General features: G+C 35.3%; 1 protein-coding gene across 1 annotated transcript in view; it reads right to left on the bottom strand.

Moving 5' to 3' along the window:
- Positions 1-15,525, bottom strand: part of kdn (citrate synthase) — a 205,035-nt gene that overhangs the window by 65,705 nt on the left and 123,805 nt on the right. The window contains exon 6 of the mRNA XM_090394261.1: positions 8,485-8,684. Within this exon, the coding sequence (XP_090250387.1) occupies positions 8,485-8,684 (200 nt within the window). The remainder of the gene's footprint in view (positions 1-8,484; positions 8,685-15,525) is intronic.

The raw sequence follows: 15,525 nt of genomic DNA, 5'->3' as shown, positions 1-15,525 counted from the left end.
GTTTTAGTTACTTTTGCACACTGCTTTGGTGTCTTGCATTTTTCTCTGAGTACATATAATTTATTTGCTAGAAAAGTTTGATATGTTTTCATCATTTCTATGACTACCTCTCTAACTTCCCAATTCCCATTTTTGTTTAAAGTTTTTTCATTTGGTTATACTATAAATTAAAGATGCCATGAAATTGTATTCTTGGTTTCATCCTTTATCCAAGTGTAAGCAAAAGCTTATGCATGAAGTCACTTCACAACCTGGCTACTTGTATATTGAGGCTAATGACTTCACATCAATTGCCTTAGTATCCCTTAATGCAATGCATTATGGGAAGGGCCACACAACCCAGACTAGTTGACCTTTATTGAGGTCTCATTGGAGGGAGCCAGAGCCAGAAGTGATACTAAGGTTGGAGTAATGCAGAGGTCATATTTCCGCATACCAGAAATGGTGTCATACCTTATTACTAAAATACTCTACATTAGAGATAGTTGTGAAGTGACTTCACGTGCAAATTTTGTTTTTGCTTACACTTGGATAAAGGATGAAACTAAGATCATTTCATGGCATCTTTAATTTATAGTATAACCAAGTGAAAAAACTTTCAATATCTATCTCTAATCCACAGTATTTTAGTAATAAGGTGTGACACCTTTTGGCAATTTGTATATGCAAATATGACTTCTGAATTACTTCAACCTTGGTATCACTTCTGGATTTTGGTTCCCACTGATGAGACCTCAACAAAGGTCAAAACTGGTCTGGGTAGTGGCCCTTCTCATAACGCATATGTCCGTAAGGATATGTGCATTGCATTATGGGATACTAAGGCAATTGACGTGAAGTGACTTCATGTGCAAACTTTATTTGCTTACACTTGGATAAATGATGAAACCAATAATTTCATGGCAACTTTAATTTACAATTCCCATTATTTATTTATTATTATTTTTTTTTTAATTCTTGCAGACAACTTCATGTGTCTTCCTGGCTGAATAGGGTATTTTTTTTTTCTTTTTCTGAGTCTGCTAAGTCTCCAGAGTTTGATCCTTGTTTTAATAACACTGCTAATGAAAATCTTTCCTTTCATCCTTAATTTAACTTCTTACCACTGCTATCTTTGCCCTGCTTTTAATATCTACTGTTATTCAGAATGGTATGAAAAAATGCTATGTCAATTATTCATATCAAAGTCATTTTTGATGACCTTGATATGAAGGTCAAAACATTGAGTGATTATTTTGGTTTATATTAAAACTGAAGTTTTACTATAACACAATAGTTGTTTCCACAATTTTTCAATAATGAATGCTGAGCACCATGTAATTATGAAGGAAAGGTTTATCAGTAGAACTTTACACTTATAGTATTAAAATTAATAAATATTTTCAAAATGAAAGGGAAAAAAAGTGAAAACAGCATTTACAACAGTCAACAATTAGAAAATTCTGACAATGATGCAGTGAGTCAGATTGCACTGGTGTTGAGGTGAAAAATTATTTTCAAAAAGGGGAGAATGATGGTTAGTTTGTAGATATTTTCATGTTATGAAAACTTTTATGTATAGCCACTTAATTGCATGGATGGTGAATCATACTGAGGATCCTATATACTTAACTCTTACTAATTACTAATGTGTTACAAAATATGCACATTGGCTGGATGTTTGGGATCAACATCCAGCCAATGTGCAACACATTTTTAAATTACTTGTAAATACACTAATTAACAGTATGCAAGGAAGATGATCTGATGTTCTGTTTCGGCATTTAACTTCTGAAGAAAATTTGGTCAGAGCATGACAAGAATACAACAAAAATTAGACTGTTTGGAATTATAGTTCAAGCAATTAAGGGTAAGAAGCAAGTGTATTATGTCTTGTGTTCAAAGGGTTTGCAGGATGATAAACCATCCTATCTCCTAGATGGACTTCGAATGAGGTTTTTCTAATCAGAGAAACAAAGGTCTTAAATATATTTATAGATACTTATATAGCTTACACAAGTTGGAAAAAAAAAAAAAAAAAAAGTAGAATTTTATTCCAAAATTCTACATTTATTTTGCTGTGTTCAAGTTCATATAGTACACGTTCCCTTAAAACATTTGATTATGAAGTCCTAAATAGTGGCACTATATGCGTACTGTAATTGAGCCGAAGATCTAAGAACTAGCTTTTTCCATAACTGCAGCAGTTTTATGCATTTAAATTTGTTGAGGTTTAGATACCTAGTTTGTTTGTTTTTTTTTAAAGCAAAGGCAGATTTCAAGAATAGTATCTCATTTATATTTCCTGAAGTAAGGCAGCATTTTTCTATCCTATCTTGTAGGGGGTATCCAAAGCATGGTCTTGAAGTCTTGAGCCATTGTGGCAATACTGAACATAGTCTCAATGCTCTGAGATTCTGATGATGGCTATCCACAGGACATATTACAGCTGCAAAGATATCCAGACAGATCTAGTGATTTTAGCTGTAATATGTCCTGTGGATAGCCATCATCAGAATCTCAGAGCATTGAGACTATGTTCAGGACTGAAGGTAAATCACTTCATTGTATATTTTTAGGATTTTTGCCAACTTTTCAGATATGTCACAGATATATTAGATGGTGATAGTTTTATTGTGCTCAATCGAAAGTGGATTTGAAGTGTTAATATTTTTCTGATACAGGAATGTGGTAGCAGAGCTAATCTCAGGTGGTATGGTCACTTAAAGAGAATGGGAAAAGAAAGATTAGCAAAGCAAGTGTTCTCTGTCAGTTTGGCAGGAAAACGACCCAGAGGAAGACCAAGATATAGGTGGATTGATACAGTACAAAGTGCCTTAGACGATAGAGATATAAGATCTGATAATGTAGAAGTCTTGACAAGTGACAGATTGATTTGGAGGAAAATTATAGATAGGAAGTAGTAATTATGTAAATTTTTAATAGAGTACTATCATATCCTGTATTCCCCTTGAGGGTACATATCAGGAATTGATATTTTTCTGATTTGGTGAGGACTATAACCATTGGCTAAGAAGGTATTGGATGTCATTAAATTCAATAATGATATCATTATCCTATCAATTTTGTACCGTTGACCTTTTGCACTAATGCCAATTTGATTTGGCAAAATACTGGAGGGATTAATTATTTTAATTACTATAGAATCTATGTTGGCATCTCTTTCTTAAGAATACCAATATACTGCTTCACCTTTATTAATTATTACTCTCTCTCTCTCCAGTTCATTATCAATGGCAAACTGTGGCACACCACCAGCTGCCTGCTTTCTCTGATTCAACTCTGCCACACACACACTACTACTAGGATGTCTGTCCATCAGCCACCCTTCTACCATGTCACTAGTTTCATTTCCACTCCAAATTAACTAACAAGGTTCTGTAGATAAGAATAATACTAGTTGCCTAATAGACACACACACACACTTCGTCGTCGACTTATGACCGTCCGCACTTATGACCAAAAAAAAAAAAAAAAAACGAATAAATTAATAATAAAATAAATCAGGCAGCTATGTGTACGATAACTATGGGATACGATAGTTATCGTACGATAACTATCTCTCACATACACTCAGTCGCTTTCAAACATTTGTTGTGTAGTGTATTAATTAAAATTCTACTGAAATACTACCCATAAAATGTCTAGTAAAGGGAAAATGCCTTCATCTACAGATACGCCAGCTAAGAATTCAAGGAAAACTATTGATTTAGAGTCTAAAATGAAAGTTACAGAAGTATGAAGGCAGAAATAAAGTGAATACGATAGCACGTGACTTGAAGTTATCACATTCCACGGTATCGACAATACTTAAGGACAAAGAAAGAAATCAGGAAGCTGCGAAAGGTTCACAACCTATAAAGTCTACAATTTTAACCAAACAATGCCAGGGGACCCATCCATGAAATGGAGAAATTGTTTATGTGGATGGAAGATTTAATACAGAAAAATTCACCCGTGAGTCTTTGCACAGTGCAAGAGAAGGCTAGAAGTCTGTTTCAGAGTTTAAAATCATGTGACAGAGATGATTACATAGAAGATTTTCAGGCTAGTACTGGATGGTTTAAGCGTTTTAAAAAAATATTTGCTTTGCATAATGTACTTGTGTCACAGGAGAAGCAGGAAGTGCAGATGAAGATGAAGCCCAAAAATTCGTTGATAGTTTTGACTCTTTAATCAAAGAAGAAGGTTATCTACCGGAACAAATATTTAACGTAGATGAAACAGCTTGCAATGGAAATGCATGTCTAATCATACGTACATACACCAAGAAGCAAAATGGATGCCAGGATTCAAAAGCTTTCAAGGATCGGTTGACTTTGTTGCTTGGTGGGAATGCCGCGGGTTTTAAGCTGAAGCTGAAGTTTTAAGCTGGGGAAATGGGGGAATTATGTGGAAAAAAAAAACCCAGTTTTTTTTTATGTATGTATGTTATTATTATTAAGGGTGGGTAGAGTGTTTGGCAGGGGGGGAAGGTGAGAGAGAGGGATCTGAAGATAGAAATTATTTTTTTGTCGAATAGGAGGGATTTAAAGGAAAAGTCAGGTGTGGGAGTAACGGAGAGTGAGCCATTTCGACAATCTTCGTCTTTGGAACTTGTGGGGGAAGTGGATGCTATGTCATGTCGGTTAGGTGTTTCTGTCTTTGGTGTACTTGTGTTGTTTCCTATTGGTCTCCTATATGTTTCCTATCTCCATAACATAATTTTTATGTTATGGAGTTTCCACTCTCAGGGATTATGTAGGGTAGGTGGGTGTTTATTGAGTTTTTGTCAGTCATATTAGACATACAAGACAATGAAACAATGCTTAGAATATCAAAAATGATAGCCATAAAATGTGACAAAAACTCAATAAACATCCACCGACCCTACATAATCTCCGAGAGTTGGAAGCTCCATAACATAAAAATTAGGCCATGACTCCGACCAACAGGAGACAAAACACAAGTACATCAAAGACAGAAAAACACCTAACCCACATGACATAGCATCCACTTCTCCCACGAGTTCCAAAAATGATGCTTGTCGAAACGGCTCACACCCCGGTACTCCCATCCCTGACTTTTCCCATTAAATCCCTCCTCTTCAACAACAATAAAAAAACCTTCATTTTCCTCTCTCATGCCCCCCCCCCTGCCAAATGCTCTCTACCCACCCTTAATAATAATATTATTATACATATATAAAAAACCTGGGTTTTTTTTTCTCAAATAATTCCCCCACATTATCCCCCCAAAAAAACCCTTCCTTTAACAGCTTAAGACATATGAAGGCACATCCATACCTTTTTTAGATGTTGTTTTCTGTCTCCAGAATAAGGAGAAAGAAGACAACATCCAAAAAAACGTATGTCCAAATTTTCTCCTATTTTATTCTTCATACATTAGTTTTTATAACACTTCAGTAATGCCCTAGAATTTGAGTAAAGAGCCAATGACATTGTAAATTTGAAATTGTAAAAAAAGGGGCACCCTAAATGAAAGTAGGCTATATTAGCCATTAAAATAATAGTATCTTTGATAGGTACTAAGATAGTAAGATAGATGACAACTTCAAGGCTAGTTTGAAGGTGTTTCAAGGACCCTTCACAAATTATGTCTGTGAAGAGTCCTTGCTATTTGTTCAGATGTTCTTTTAAGGTAGGTATACTGATCCTTTTAACTTCAGATTGCAGGCACATCCATACCTTTTTGGATGTTGTTTTCTGTCTCCAGAATAAGGAGAAAGAAGACAACATCCAAAAAAAGGTATGTCCAAATTTTCTCCTATTTTATTCTTCATACATTAGTTTTTATAACACTTCAGTAATGCCCTAGAATTTGAGTAAAGAGCCAATGACATTGTAAATTTGAAATTGTAAAAAAAGGGGCACCCTAAATGAAAGTAGGCTATATTAGCCATTAAAATAATAGTATCTTTGATAGGTACTAAGATAGTAAGATAGATGACAACTTCAAGGCTAGTTTGAAGGTGTTTCAAGGACCCTTCACAAATTATGTCTGTGAAGAGTCCTTGCTATTTGTTCAGATGTTCTTTTAAGGTAGGTATACTGATCCTTTTAACTTCAGATTGCAGTCTGGAAGAGGGATGATAATTATTGAATATTTTCTATATTCATTAAATAGATTAAATTTGCATTTTATTCTTCTAATAGAAGAGACTCAGTAGAACAAATTGTGCATGCTTGGTTATACAAGGCTAATACTTATTTTTGTGAAGGATGATGATGATGTGAAGACACGTGGATATATTGTATGCCCACAGTTCATAGAACCAGATCTGTAAGATTGCCAAGAATAGTCAATTCATGTGAAGGTGAGAAAGAAATAAAGGATGTAAAACTGGTCACCAACACACCAAATCGTGTGCTTTAGACATAAAATTTTCCAACTGTTGCACAAGCAAAATAGTTGCCACTTTAAAAACTAGAATGTTCATAAAAGAAAAGCTACTTTTCTGACCTGTAATAATAAACAATCTCATCCCACAAGATGGACTGATTACCCTATTATCGGAATGGATTCCCCTTCCGCCATGAGCAGAAGTGTTGATCAGTCTTGCATCTGTAGCCATACAGTATCTGCCTAAAGGATAGGTTCCTGTAATTTGGAGAAACTGTACCTTACTTAGGGAGGCACTGTCATTTCTCTTGCATTTTCCTGTAAAACATAGGCTGATACCTCATCTAATCCTTGCTACATTAGTCACCACATTATATCTATCTGCATACAGCTGCAAAGTAATCACTCAGTATTTTAACTATATATATCAGAAAAATATTAAACACCTCAAATCCAACATTTCCCTCTAACCCTACAAAACACTAAAGCTATCACCATCCAATATATCTGTGGCATGTCTGAAAAGAGGCTTCCGTCACTCTCTACTACCATCAGTATTAATTAAGTCATCTCTCCATAATTATTCTTCCTTTTATTTGCCATGCAGCAAAAAACTTAATTTCCTTGGGCCTGCTCTGCTAATTTCCTCTCAATCTGATTTTGCCTTCTTCAACATGCTAGTCACCCTTTTTGCCTGTGTACAATGTAAAATATAGAATAATATGTAAGATTACAGTTTCATGAACCTGCTGATTTTACATATTCTACCCCAAGCTTAATTCTGCTGCTTTACCACCTACCTATTAACACCTACCTCATTTATCCTCCTGACTAGGGCAATGTAGTACTGATTATACTCTCTTGAATTTCACATGCATTGCAGAAATCCTTCCCTCAGTTCTTCACATAGGCACTGCTCCAAGGTGCCTCCAGAATTTGTCATAATTACTAGTTATTACTTTAATGAGAACCTTTCAGCAAATATAGAAACAGGCTGTGTTTTCTTCTAATGGTTATAATGACTACTATTAACAAAATACTAGAAAATATACACAGAGACAAACATTCTTCAAGATACAGGAGTGATTGTCACTCTTTTATCTTGGGAAAAAATTCAGTTATCCCGCTTCCTTCTCTCTCTGATTAAGAACATAGATTCCACCATTCCTTCTACAAAAGAAAAAAATACCAGTTCACTTCATGGTATAAACAGAATTCCTTGCCACATTATCTTAATTGTAATGGATAATCTGTCAGGTCTGCTGAAATTAAACACAAACATATAAACATCAGATTTAAAGAAACTATTATGTTAGGATTAGTCTGATCATGGCTGAAATCTGACATAGGAGATATGAGTAGATGGCATCTGTTCTTCAACCAAGAGGATGTAGGTTTGAATTTCTTTGGATGGTAGATTTTTATCATCTGGTGCAAGATCACCACTCTGCTTACTGGAGGCATGATGAAACAATTTAAAAAAGTTACATCATAGAGCTCATACCTATTTGCAACATTGTTCAATAAATCTTGTAAAACCTTTCTATATGAGCCAAATCGAACTATCCATCTCTCACATTTGGGAATTATAGTTCATCTAACAAAGCAGCATTTAATTGTTTTAATTTTTTATTTATGCATTTATTATTATTTGTGTTGCAGCATAGTTTGCACATGATGATTTGCTGTTCATTTAGCATTTTAAATAGTCATCACTTTCAGGTCTAATGATGGCATCATAACACTAGAGAAATACAGTATTTAAAAGTTTATATGCTGTTAAATGCTTTTTTTCCCCCTTTTTTTTTTTTAATCCATTAAATCATTCTAACAACAGAAAATTTGTTAAAAATTGCTAGTAAGATCAAATGCTGATCTCCTGCTACAGATCTATGAATAAACAATGCATTATTTGCAAAGAGATTTAACATTAATTAGCAATAACTCAGTCAACATTTCAACAATAGGACTTGTAAAAAATGCTGCCAGTTTTATGTACTGAAAAATCTAGTATATAAAAATAAATGGTATAAACTATATTTAAATCCTTTCTAGAATATTTCTGAATGCTAAAGAAGCCATTCAGAAATATTTAAATTCAGGATACTATATAAAATCTTAATTGGAATTAAACTTTCACACCTGTGAATTGTGAGGTACAGACGCATTAATTCAGTAAAAACTGGATCATCATAACCTAACATTGAAGTGAAGTTAAAAGTCCAATCTTTATTTACATCTATGGCACCAATGCTTGTTCCATCTCTGTATAAGTTCCTATATATGATGGCAGCAATTGGAGGAAGTTTTGCTATGAGATTTATTGCATCATCAAAAGTATACTGAAACAAAGAAAAAATAAATAAATAAAATAATATTAGTAGGATACAAGAAATTGAATGCTAAAGGTCAATAATATATAATAGTTTTTTTTTTTCTTAAAAAGATATGTATTATTAACAATAACTGAAAACAAAATAGCTCCAAGTTATCAGTTCATTTGCCTATTTTCCCCTCTCGTTTTTTTCTATTCCAAGTGTTCACGTTAGAATTTACTTCTTAGTCTTCTTATACAAATAATTAAAACTTTTTTTTAATACTCATCCCATACACAAGAGGTTGAAGAACCTATAAGCACATTAGTGCCATGAGAAGAGAATGTGAAGACTGAAAGAAGACTAAGAAATGTGAAGATTTAGAAAGAAGTTTATTGGCATTTTTCTTGAACAGTTGCAGATTGAAATTGTTTTCAAATACTTCAGGAGGAAGGCAAATCCTTGATAGAGATAGAAAGAATAAAAGAGGAAGAGGAGAAGCAGTTTCACTGAAAAGGAATGCTGGCAGCTGCTACTCTTGTTTTAACAAGACCAACAGAAAATGGACTAGTTCAATGGAGCAGTGACTATGTAAGTATCTGTAGAATAGACAGTGCTAAAATATTGCATCTGTGTGACAAAGGATGAAGTGAGTCTGTAAGAGAGGGATCATCTATAAGCTGAATTGCTCTCCCCTGGACAGCACTGAGAATATTTAGGGAAGTTTTAGGTTCACCACCCCAATCACGTGAACAGTAGTCTAAGGACAAGCAGATTTGGGATTTGTATAGGGTTAGTAGTTGGGTAGGTGTTAAGTAGCATCTTGAGAGGAAGAAAATGTCTACTTTTTTGAATGCTGAGAATGTTACTAATGTGATATGTTTATGCTGAAGGTAAATGTGTCCAAGCAAAAAAGGATTCGATCCTGTCTGGTAATTTTGTATGGCGAGCTGAGATCCCTTTTGTGAGACTGAAGGTGATTAGATTATCCTCCTTGCTCCAGTGAAGGATGGTATGGAAATCAATACTTAAGGCACTGATGGAAGATGAACCTGAAGTTTGGGATGCCTGAGCACTGCATGTCAAATGAGCAGGATGAATGAAGATAACTATCATTAGCAAAGCTGTGAATACAATTGGTGGTAATTACGAAGTCACTTATGGCCAGAAGAAAGAGAGCAGATTATAGAATTGAACCCTGAGGCACTCCTGCATTGTGGTAAAGCTCAAAGAGAAGGAGCCATTCTCGATGACATGCAGTGAGTGGTTTTCGGAGTGTGTAAACTAGTAAATGCAGGAGGTGAATGTTACATAACACGGCAAGGAAATCTTGCACCAGAGGTGGTCAAAAGAAGCGGATTCATATTAGCCCATTCTGCAGCAAGCTCTAACAAGATCTCATAAAGGCAGTGGTGACACCATTGAGGCAAAAGGAATCATGAAATGTGTAATTTGGGCATTGATGCAATAACCATTATCTTAAACATTAAGGAAATAATTAACAATCATCATCATCATCAAATTCCTGCCATGTACCCTCAAGGGGTGTGCAAGATATGATAGTACTACATGAAAAAAATTACATCATTACTAACTTCCTATCTACAATTTTCCTCCAAATCAGTCTATTACTTGTCAAGACTCCAACATTATCAGATCTTATATTTCTATCATCTACGGCACTTTGTACCATATCAATCCACCTATATCTTGGTCTTCCTCTGGGTCGTTTTGCTGCCAACCTGGCAGAGAACACTTGTTTTGCTAATCTTTCATCGCCCATTCTGTTTAAGTGACCATACCACCTGAGATTAGCTCTGCTAACGCATTCCTGGATGTTGACAATGTCAAGTTCTTTCCTAATATCCTCAATTTTAATATGATACTGCCATTGATGCCATCTGTTAACGCCTATAATCTTTCTCAGGACTCTCATATCTGCAGTCTCTAGTCTTTGGTCAAGTATTTTACTTCTGACCCAGCTCTCAGATCCATAAGTTAAAACTGGTTTGAACACTGTCTTGTATACAGCTAATTTAGTGTTCTGACTAATTTCTCTCTTATTCCATATGAATTTATTCAATTGACTTCCTACCGTACCAGCTTTGCTGATTCTGTTGTCATCATCATCATCATCATCAAATTCCTGCCATGTACCCTCAAGGGGTGTACAGGATATGACAGTACTACATGAAAAAATTACATCATTACTAACTTCCTATCTACAATTTTCCTCCAAATCAGTCTATTACTTGTCAAGACTCCAACATTATCAGATCTTATATTTCTATCATCTAAGGCACTTTGTACCATATCAATCCACCTATATCTCGGTCTTCCTCTGGGTCGTTTTGCTGCCAACCTGGCAGAGAACACTTGTTTTGCTAATCTTTCCTCTCCCATTCTATTTAAGTGACCATACCATCTGAGATTAGCTCTGCTAACGCATTCCTGGATGTTGACAATGTCAAGTTCTTTCCTAATATCCTCATTTTTAATATGATATTGCCATTGATGCCATCTGTTCACACCTCTAATCTTTCTCAGGACTCTCATATCTGCAGTCTCTAGCCTTTGGTCAAGTGTTTTACTTCTGACCCAGCTCTCAGATCCATAAGTTAAAATTGGGTTCAACACAGTCTTGTATACAGCTAATTTAGTGTTCCGACTAATTTCTTTCTTATTCCATATGAATTTATTCAATTGACTTCCCACGATACCAGCTTTGCTGATTCTGTTGTCTATTTCTATATTTAATTTACCATCTTCAGTAAAAATTGTGCCTAAGTAGCTGAAATGTTTTACTTGTTCCACAGGTTCTCCATTCACAACACAGTTGACATTTTCAATGATTCAGCCTATTTTCATTGTCTTTGTCTTTTTATTGCTGACCTTCATACCATATCTATTACAACAGCTATTCAATTTAGTCAGAGAATCTTGCAGACTTGTAGAGGATTTATTTAGAAGTATAACATCATCCGCATAAAGCAAAGAGCTGACATTAACATCTCCAATTTTGATATCAGGTTTAATACCACATTCCTTCATAATGTGATCCATATAGATAATGAATAACAGAGGGGATAATGTACATCCTTGTCTCACACCAGATTTAACATTAAACCATCTTCCTGTACTTCCTTCAATTCTAACTGCTGACTCACAACTCAAATAAAGACTAAGTATTGCTTGATATAATGCCCCATTGACACCATATAACTGCAGTGTATTGAATAGCTTCTCTCTTGGCACTTTGTCATATGCCTTTTCCAAATCGACAAAACTTAAATACAGATCTTTGTTATATTCCCATGCTTTCTCGACTATTTGTCGTAAAGTGAAGATCTGATCCTGACAGCCTCTATTTGGCCTGAATCCAGCTTGTTCTTCACCAAGCTTTTCTTCCACAATTCTTCTCAACCGTTTCTCAAGTATACTTGCATAGATCTTGCCAGGAACACTCAGTAGGGAAATACCTCTGTAATTCTCACATTCAGTTTTATTTCCCTTTTTATATATGGGTACTATGAGAGCTCTACTCCAATCATCGGGAATTCGTCCCTCTGTCCAGGCTTTCTGAACTATGCAGTGCAGCCACTGTAAGACTCTTATACTACCATACTTCAGCATTTCTGGTCAAATATCATCTACTCCTGCTGCCTTTCCACATTTCAAGCCTTTGATGGCTTTTTCTACTTCAAGTATGGATATGTATTCCTGACTGCATGATTGGTCAGTGTTTTTTATCACTGTGCTGTCATCACTGCTTGTTTCATTTAGCAGTTTTTCAAAGTAATTACTCCATACTTCAAGGATATCTTTTTCTCCTGTTTTCATTTCACCTTTATCATCTCTAATTCCTTTTACAACACTCTTTCCTCCATTCCTAAGCTTCTTCAACAACCTCCAGAATATTTTGCCACCTTCTTGATATTTATTTTCTATGTTCTTGCCAAAGTCCTCCCATGACTTTTGTTTAGCTAGTTTTACACACTGTTTAGCTTTCTTACATTTGTCTCTGTATTCTGTAAGAGTAAAAGCTGACTTATTTGCCAGGAACTTTTGATATGCTTTCTTCTTTTCCTTCACTGCCTCTTTAACTTCCTGTGTCCACCAGGGAGTTCTGATTTTTTTTATCCTTGCACACAACCTCACCACATGCCTCTCTGGCAGAATCAATCAATGTTTCCTTCAGAGTTTGCCACTGAATCTCCAAGGTTTGATTCCTGTTCTCAAACTCTTTCATTTTCTTTTCAATAATATTTCTGTATTTTAGTCTACAGTTCACATCTGAGAGCTGCTCAACTTTTATTCGCTTTAAAACTTTCTTACATGTTATTCTTTTCAATATGAAATTCAATTTTATCCTACTCAAGACTAAATAGTGATCACTTCCAATTTCAAATCCTCTGTACACTCTGGTGTCCTGCACCAGGGAGAAAACATCACTATCAACAATAACATAGTCAATGAGACTTTTCTTATTCCTAGCCTCTTCTCTCCATGTGAATTTGTGCACATTTTTATGTTGGAACATGGTGTTAGTAATAACCAGTCCATGTCCTGAGCAGAAATCCAACAGATATTTGCCATCATTATTAGCTTTGCTCTTTTCTCCAAATTTTCCCAAAATATTTTTGTATGTCTCACAATTATTTCCTACTCTGCTGTTTAGATCCCCAACATGGACCAACTTTTCCTTTTTCATTGTGTCAGTTGCTTTTTCTAAAGCCTCAAAAAATTCCTCCACTTCTACCTTAGTAGAACCTTCTGTGGGACCATAGGCACAAATAAGTCTCATTGTCTAGTTCCCCATTCTGTTGTCTATTTCTATATTTAATTTACCATCTTCACTAAAAATCGTGCCTAAGTAGCTGAAATGTTTCACTTGTTCCACACGTTCTCCATTCACAATACAGTTGACATTTTCAATGATTCTGCCTATTTTCATTGTCTTTGTCTTTTTATTGCTGACTTTCATACCATATCTATTACAACATCTACTCAATTTAGTCAGAGAATCCTGCAGACTTGTAGCGGATTTATTTAGAAGTATAATATCATTCGCATAAAGCAAAGAGCTGATATTAACATCTCCGATTTTGATATCATGTTTAATACCACTTTCCTTCATAATGTGATCCATATAGATAATGAATAACAGAGGGGATAATGTACATCCTTGTCTCACACCAGATTTAACATTAAACCATCTTCCTGTACTTCCTTCAATTCTAACTGCTGGCTTACAACTCAAATAAAGACTAAATATTGCTTGATATAATGCTCCATTGACACCATATAACTGTAGTGTATTGAATAGCTTCTCTCTTGGCACCTTGTCATATGCCTTTTCCAAATCGACAAAATTTAAATACAGATCTCTGTTATATTCCCATGCTTTCTCGACTATTTGTCGTAAAGTGAAGATCTGATCCTGACAGCCTCTATTTGGCCTGAATCCAGCTTGTTCTTCACCAAGCTTTTCTTCCACAATTCTTCTCAACCGTTTCTCAAGTATACTTGCATAGATCTTGCCAGGAACACTCAGTAGGGAAATACCTCTGTAATTCTCACATTTAATTTTATTTCCCTTTTTATATATGGGTACTATGAGAGCTCTACTCCAATCATCGGGAATTCGCCCCTCTATCCAGGCTTTCTGAACTATACAGTGCAGCCACTGTAAGACTCTTATACCACCATATTTCAGCATTTCTGATCGAATATCATCTAATCCTGCTGCCTTTCCACATTTCAAGCGTTTGATGGCTTTTTCTACTTCAAGTATGGATATGGATTCCTGACTGCATGCCTGGTCAGTGTTTTTTACCACTGTGCTGTCATCACTGCTTGTTTCATTTAGCAGTTTTTCAAAGTAATTACTCCATACTTCAAGGATATCTTTTTCTCCTGTTTTCATTTCACCTTTATCATCTCTAACTCCTTTTGCAGCACTCTTTCCTCCATTCCTAAGCTTCTTCAACAACCTCCAGAATATTTTGCCACCTTCTTGATATTTATTTTCTACATTCTTGCCAAAGTCCTCCCATGACTTTTGTTTAGCTAGTTTTACACAGTGTTTAGCATTCTTGCATTTGTCTCTGTATTCTCTAAGAGCACAAGCTGACTTATTTGACAGGAACTTTCGATATGCTTTCCTCTTTTCCTTGACTGCCTCTTTAACTTCCTGTGTCCACCGGGGAGTTCTGATTTTTTTATCCTTGCAGACAATCTCGCCACATGCCTCTCTAGCAGAATCAATCAATGTTTTCTTCAGAGTTTGCCACTGAATCTCCAAGGTTTGATTCCTGTTCTCAAACTCTTTCATTTTTTCTTCCATAATCTTTCTGTATTTTAGTCTACAGTTCACATCTGAGAGCTGTTCAACTTTTATTCATTTTAAAACTTTCTTACATCTCATTCTTTTCAATATGAAATTCAATTTTATCCTGCTCAAGACTAAATAGTGATCGCTTCCAAGTTCAAATCCTCTGTACACTCTGGTGTCCTGCACCAGGGAGAAAACATCACTATCAACAATAACATAGTCAATGAGCCTTTTCTTATTCCTTGTCTCTTCTCTCCATGTGAATTTGTACACATTTTTATGTTGGAACATGGTGTTAGTAATAACCAGTCCATGTCCTGAGCAGAAATCCAACAGATATTTGCCATTATTATTAGCTTTGCTCTTTTCTCCAAATTTTCCCAAAATATTTTTGTATGTCTCACAATTATTTCCTACTCTGCTGTTTAGATCCCCAACAAGGACCAACTTTTCCTTTTTCATTGTGTCAGTTGCTTTTTCTAAAGCCTCAAAAAATTCCTCAACTTCTACCTTAGTAGAACCTTCTGTGGGACC

Source organism: Typopeltis vanoorti, chromosome 6, assembly GCF_054136105.1.
Source record: "Typopeltis vanoorti isolate ZY-2024b chromosome 6, IOZ_Tvanoo_1.0, whole genome shotgun sequence".
Lineage (NCBI taxonomy): Eukaryota > Metazoa > Arthropoda > Arachnida > Uropygi > Thelyphonidae > Typopeltis > Typopeltis vanoorti.
Note: the sequence above shows the minus strand (reverse complement) of the source record. Positions and strands in the feature narration are given on the sequence as shown.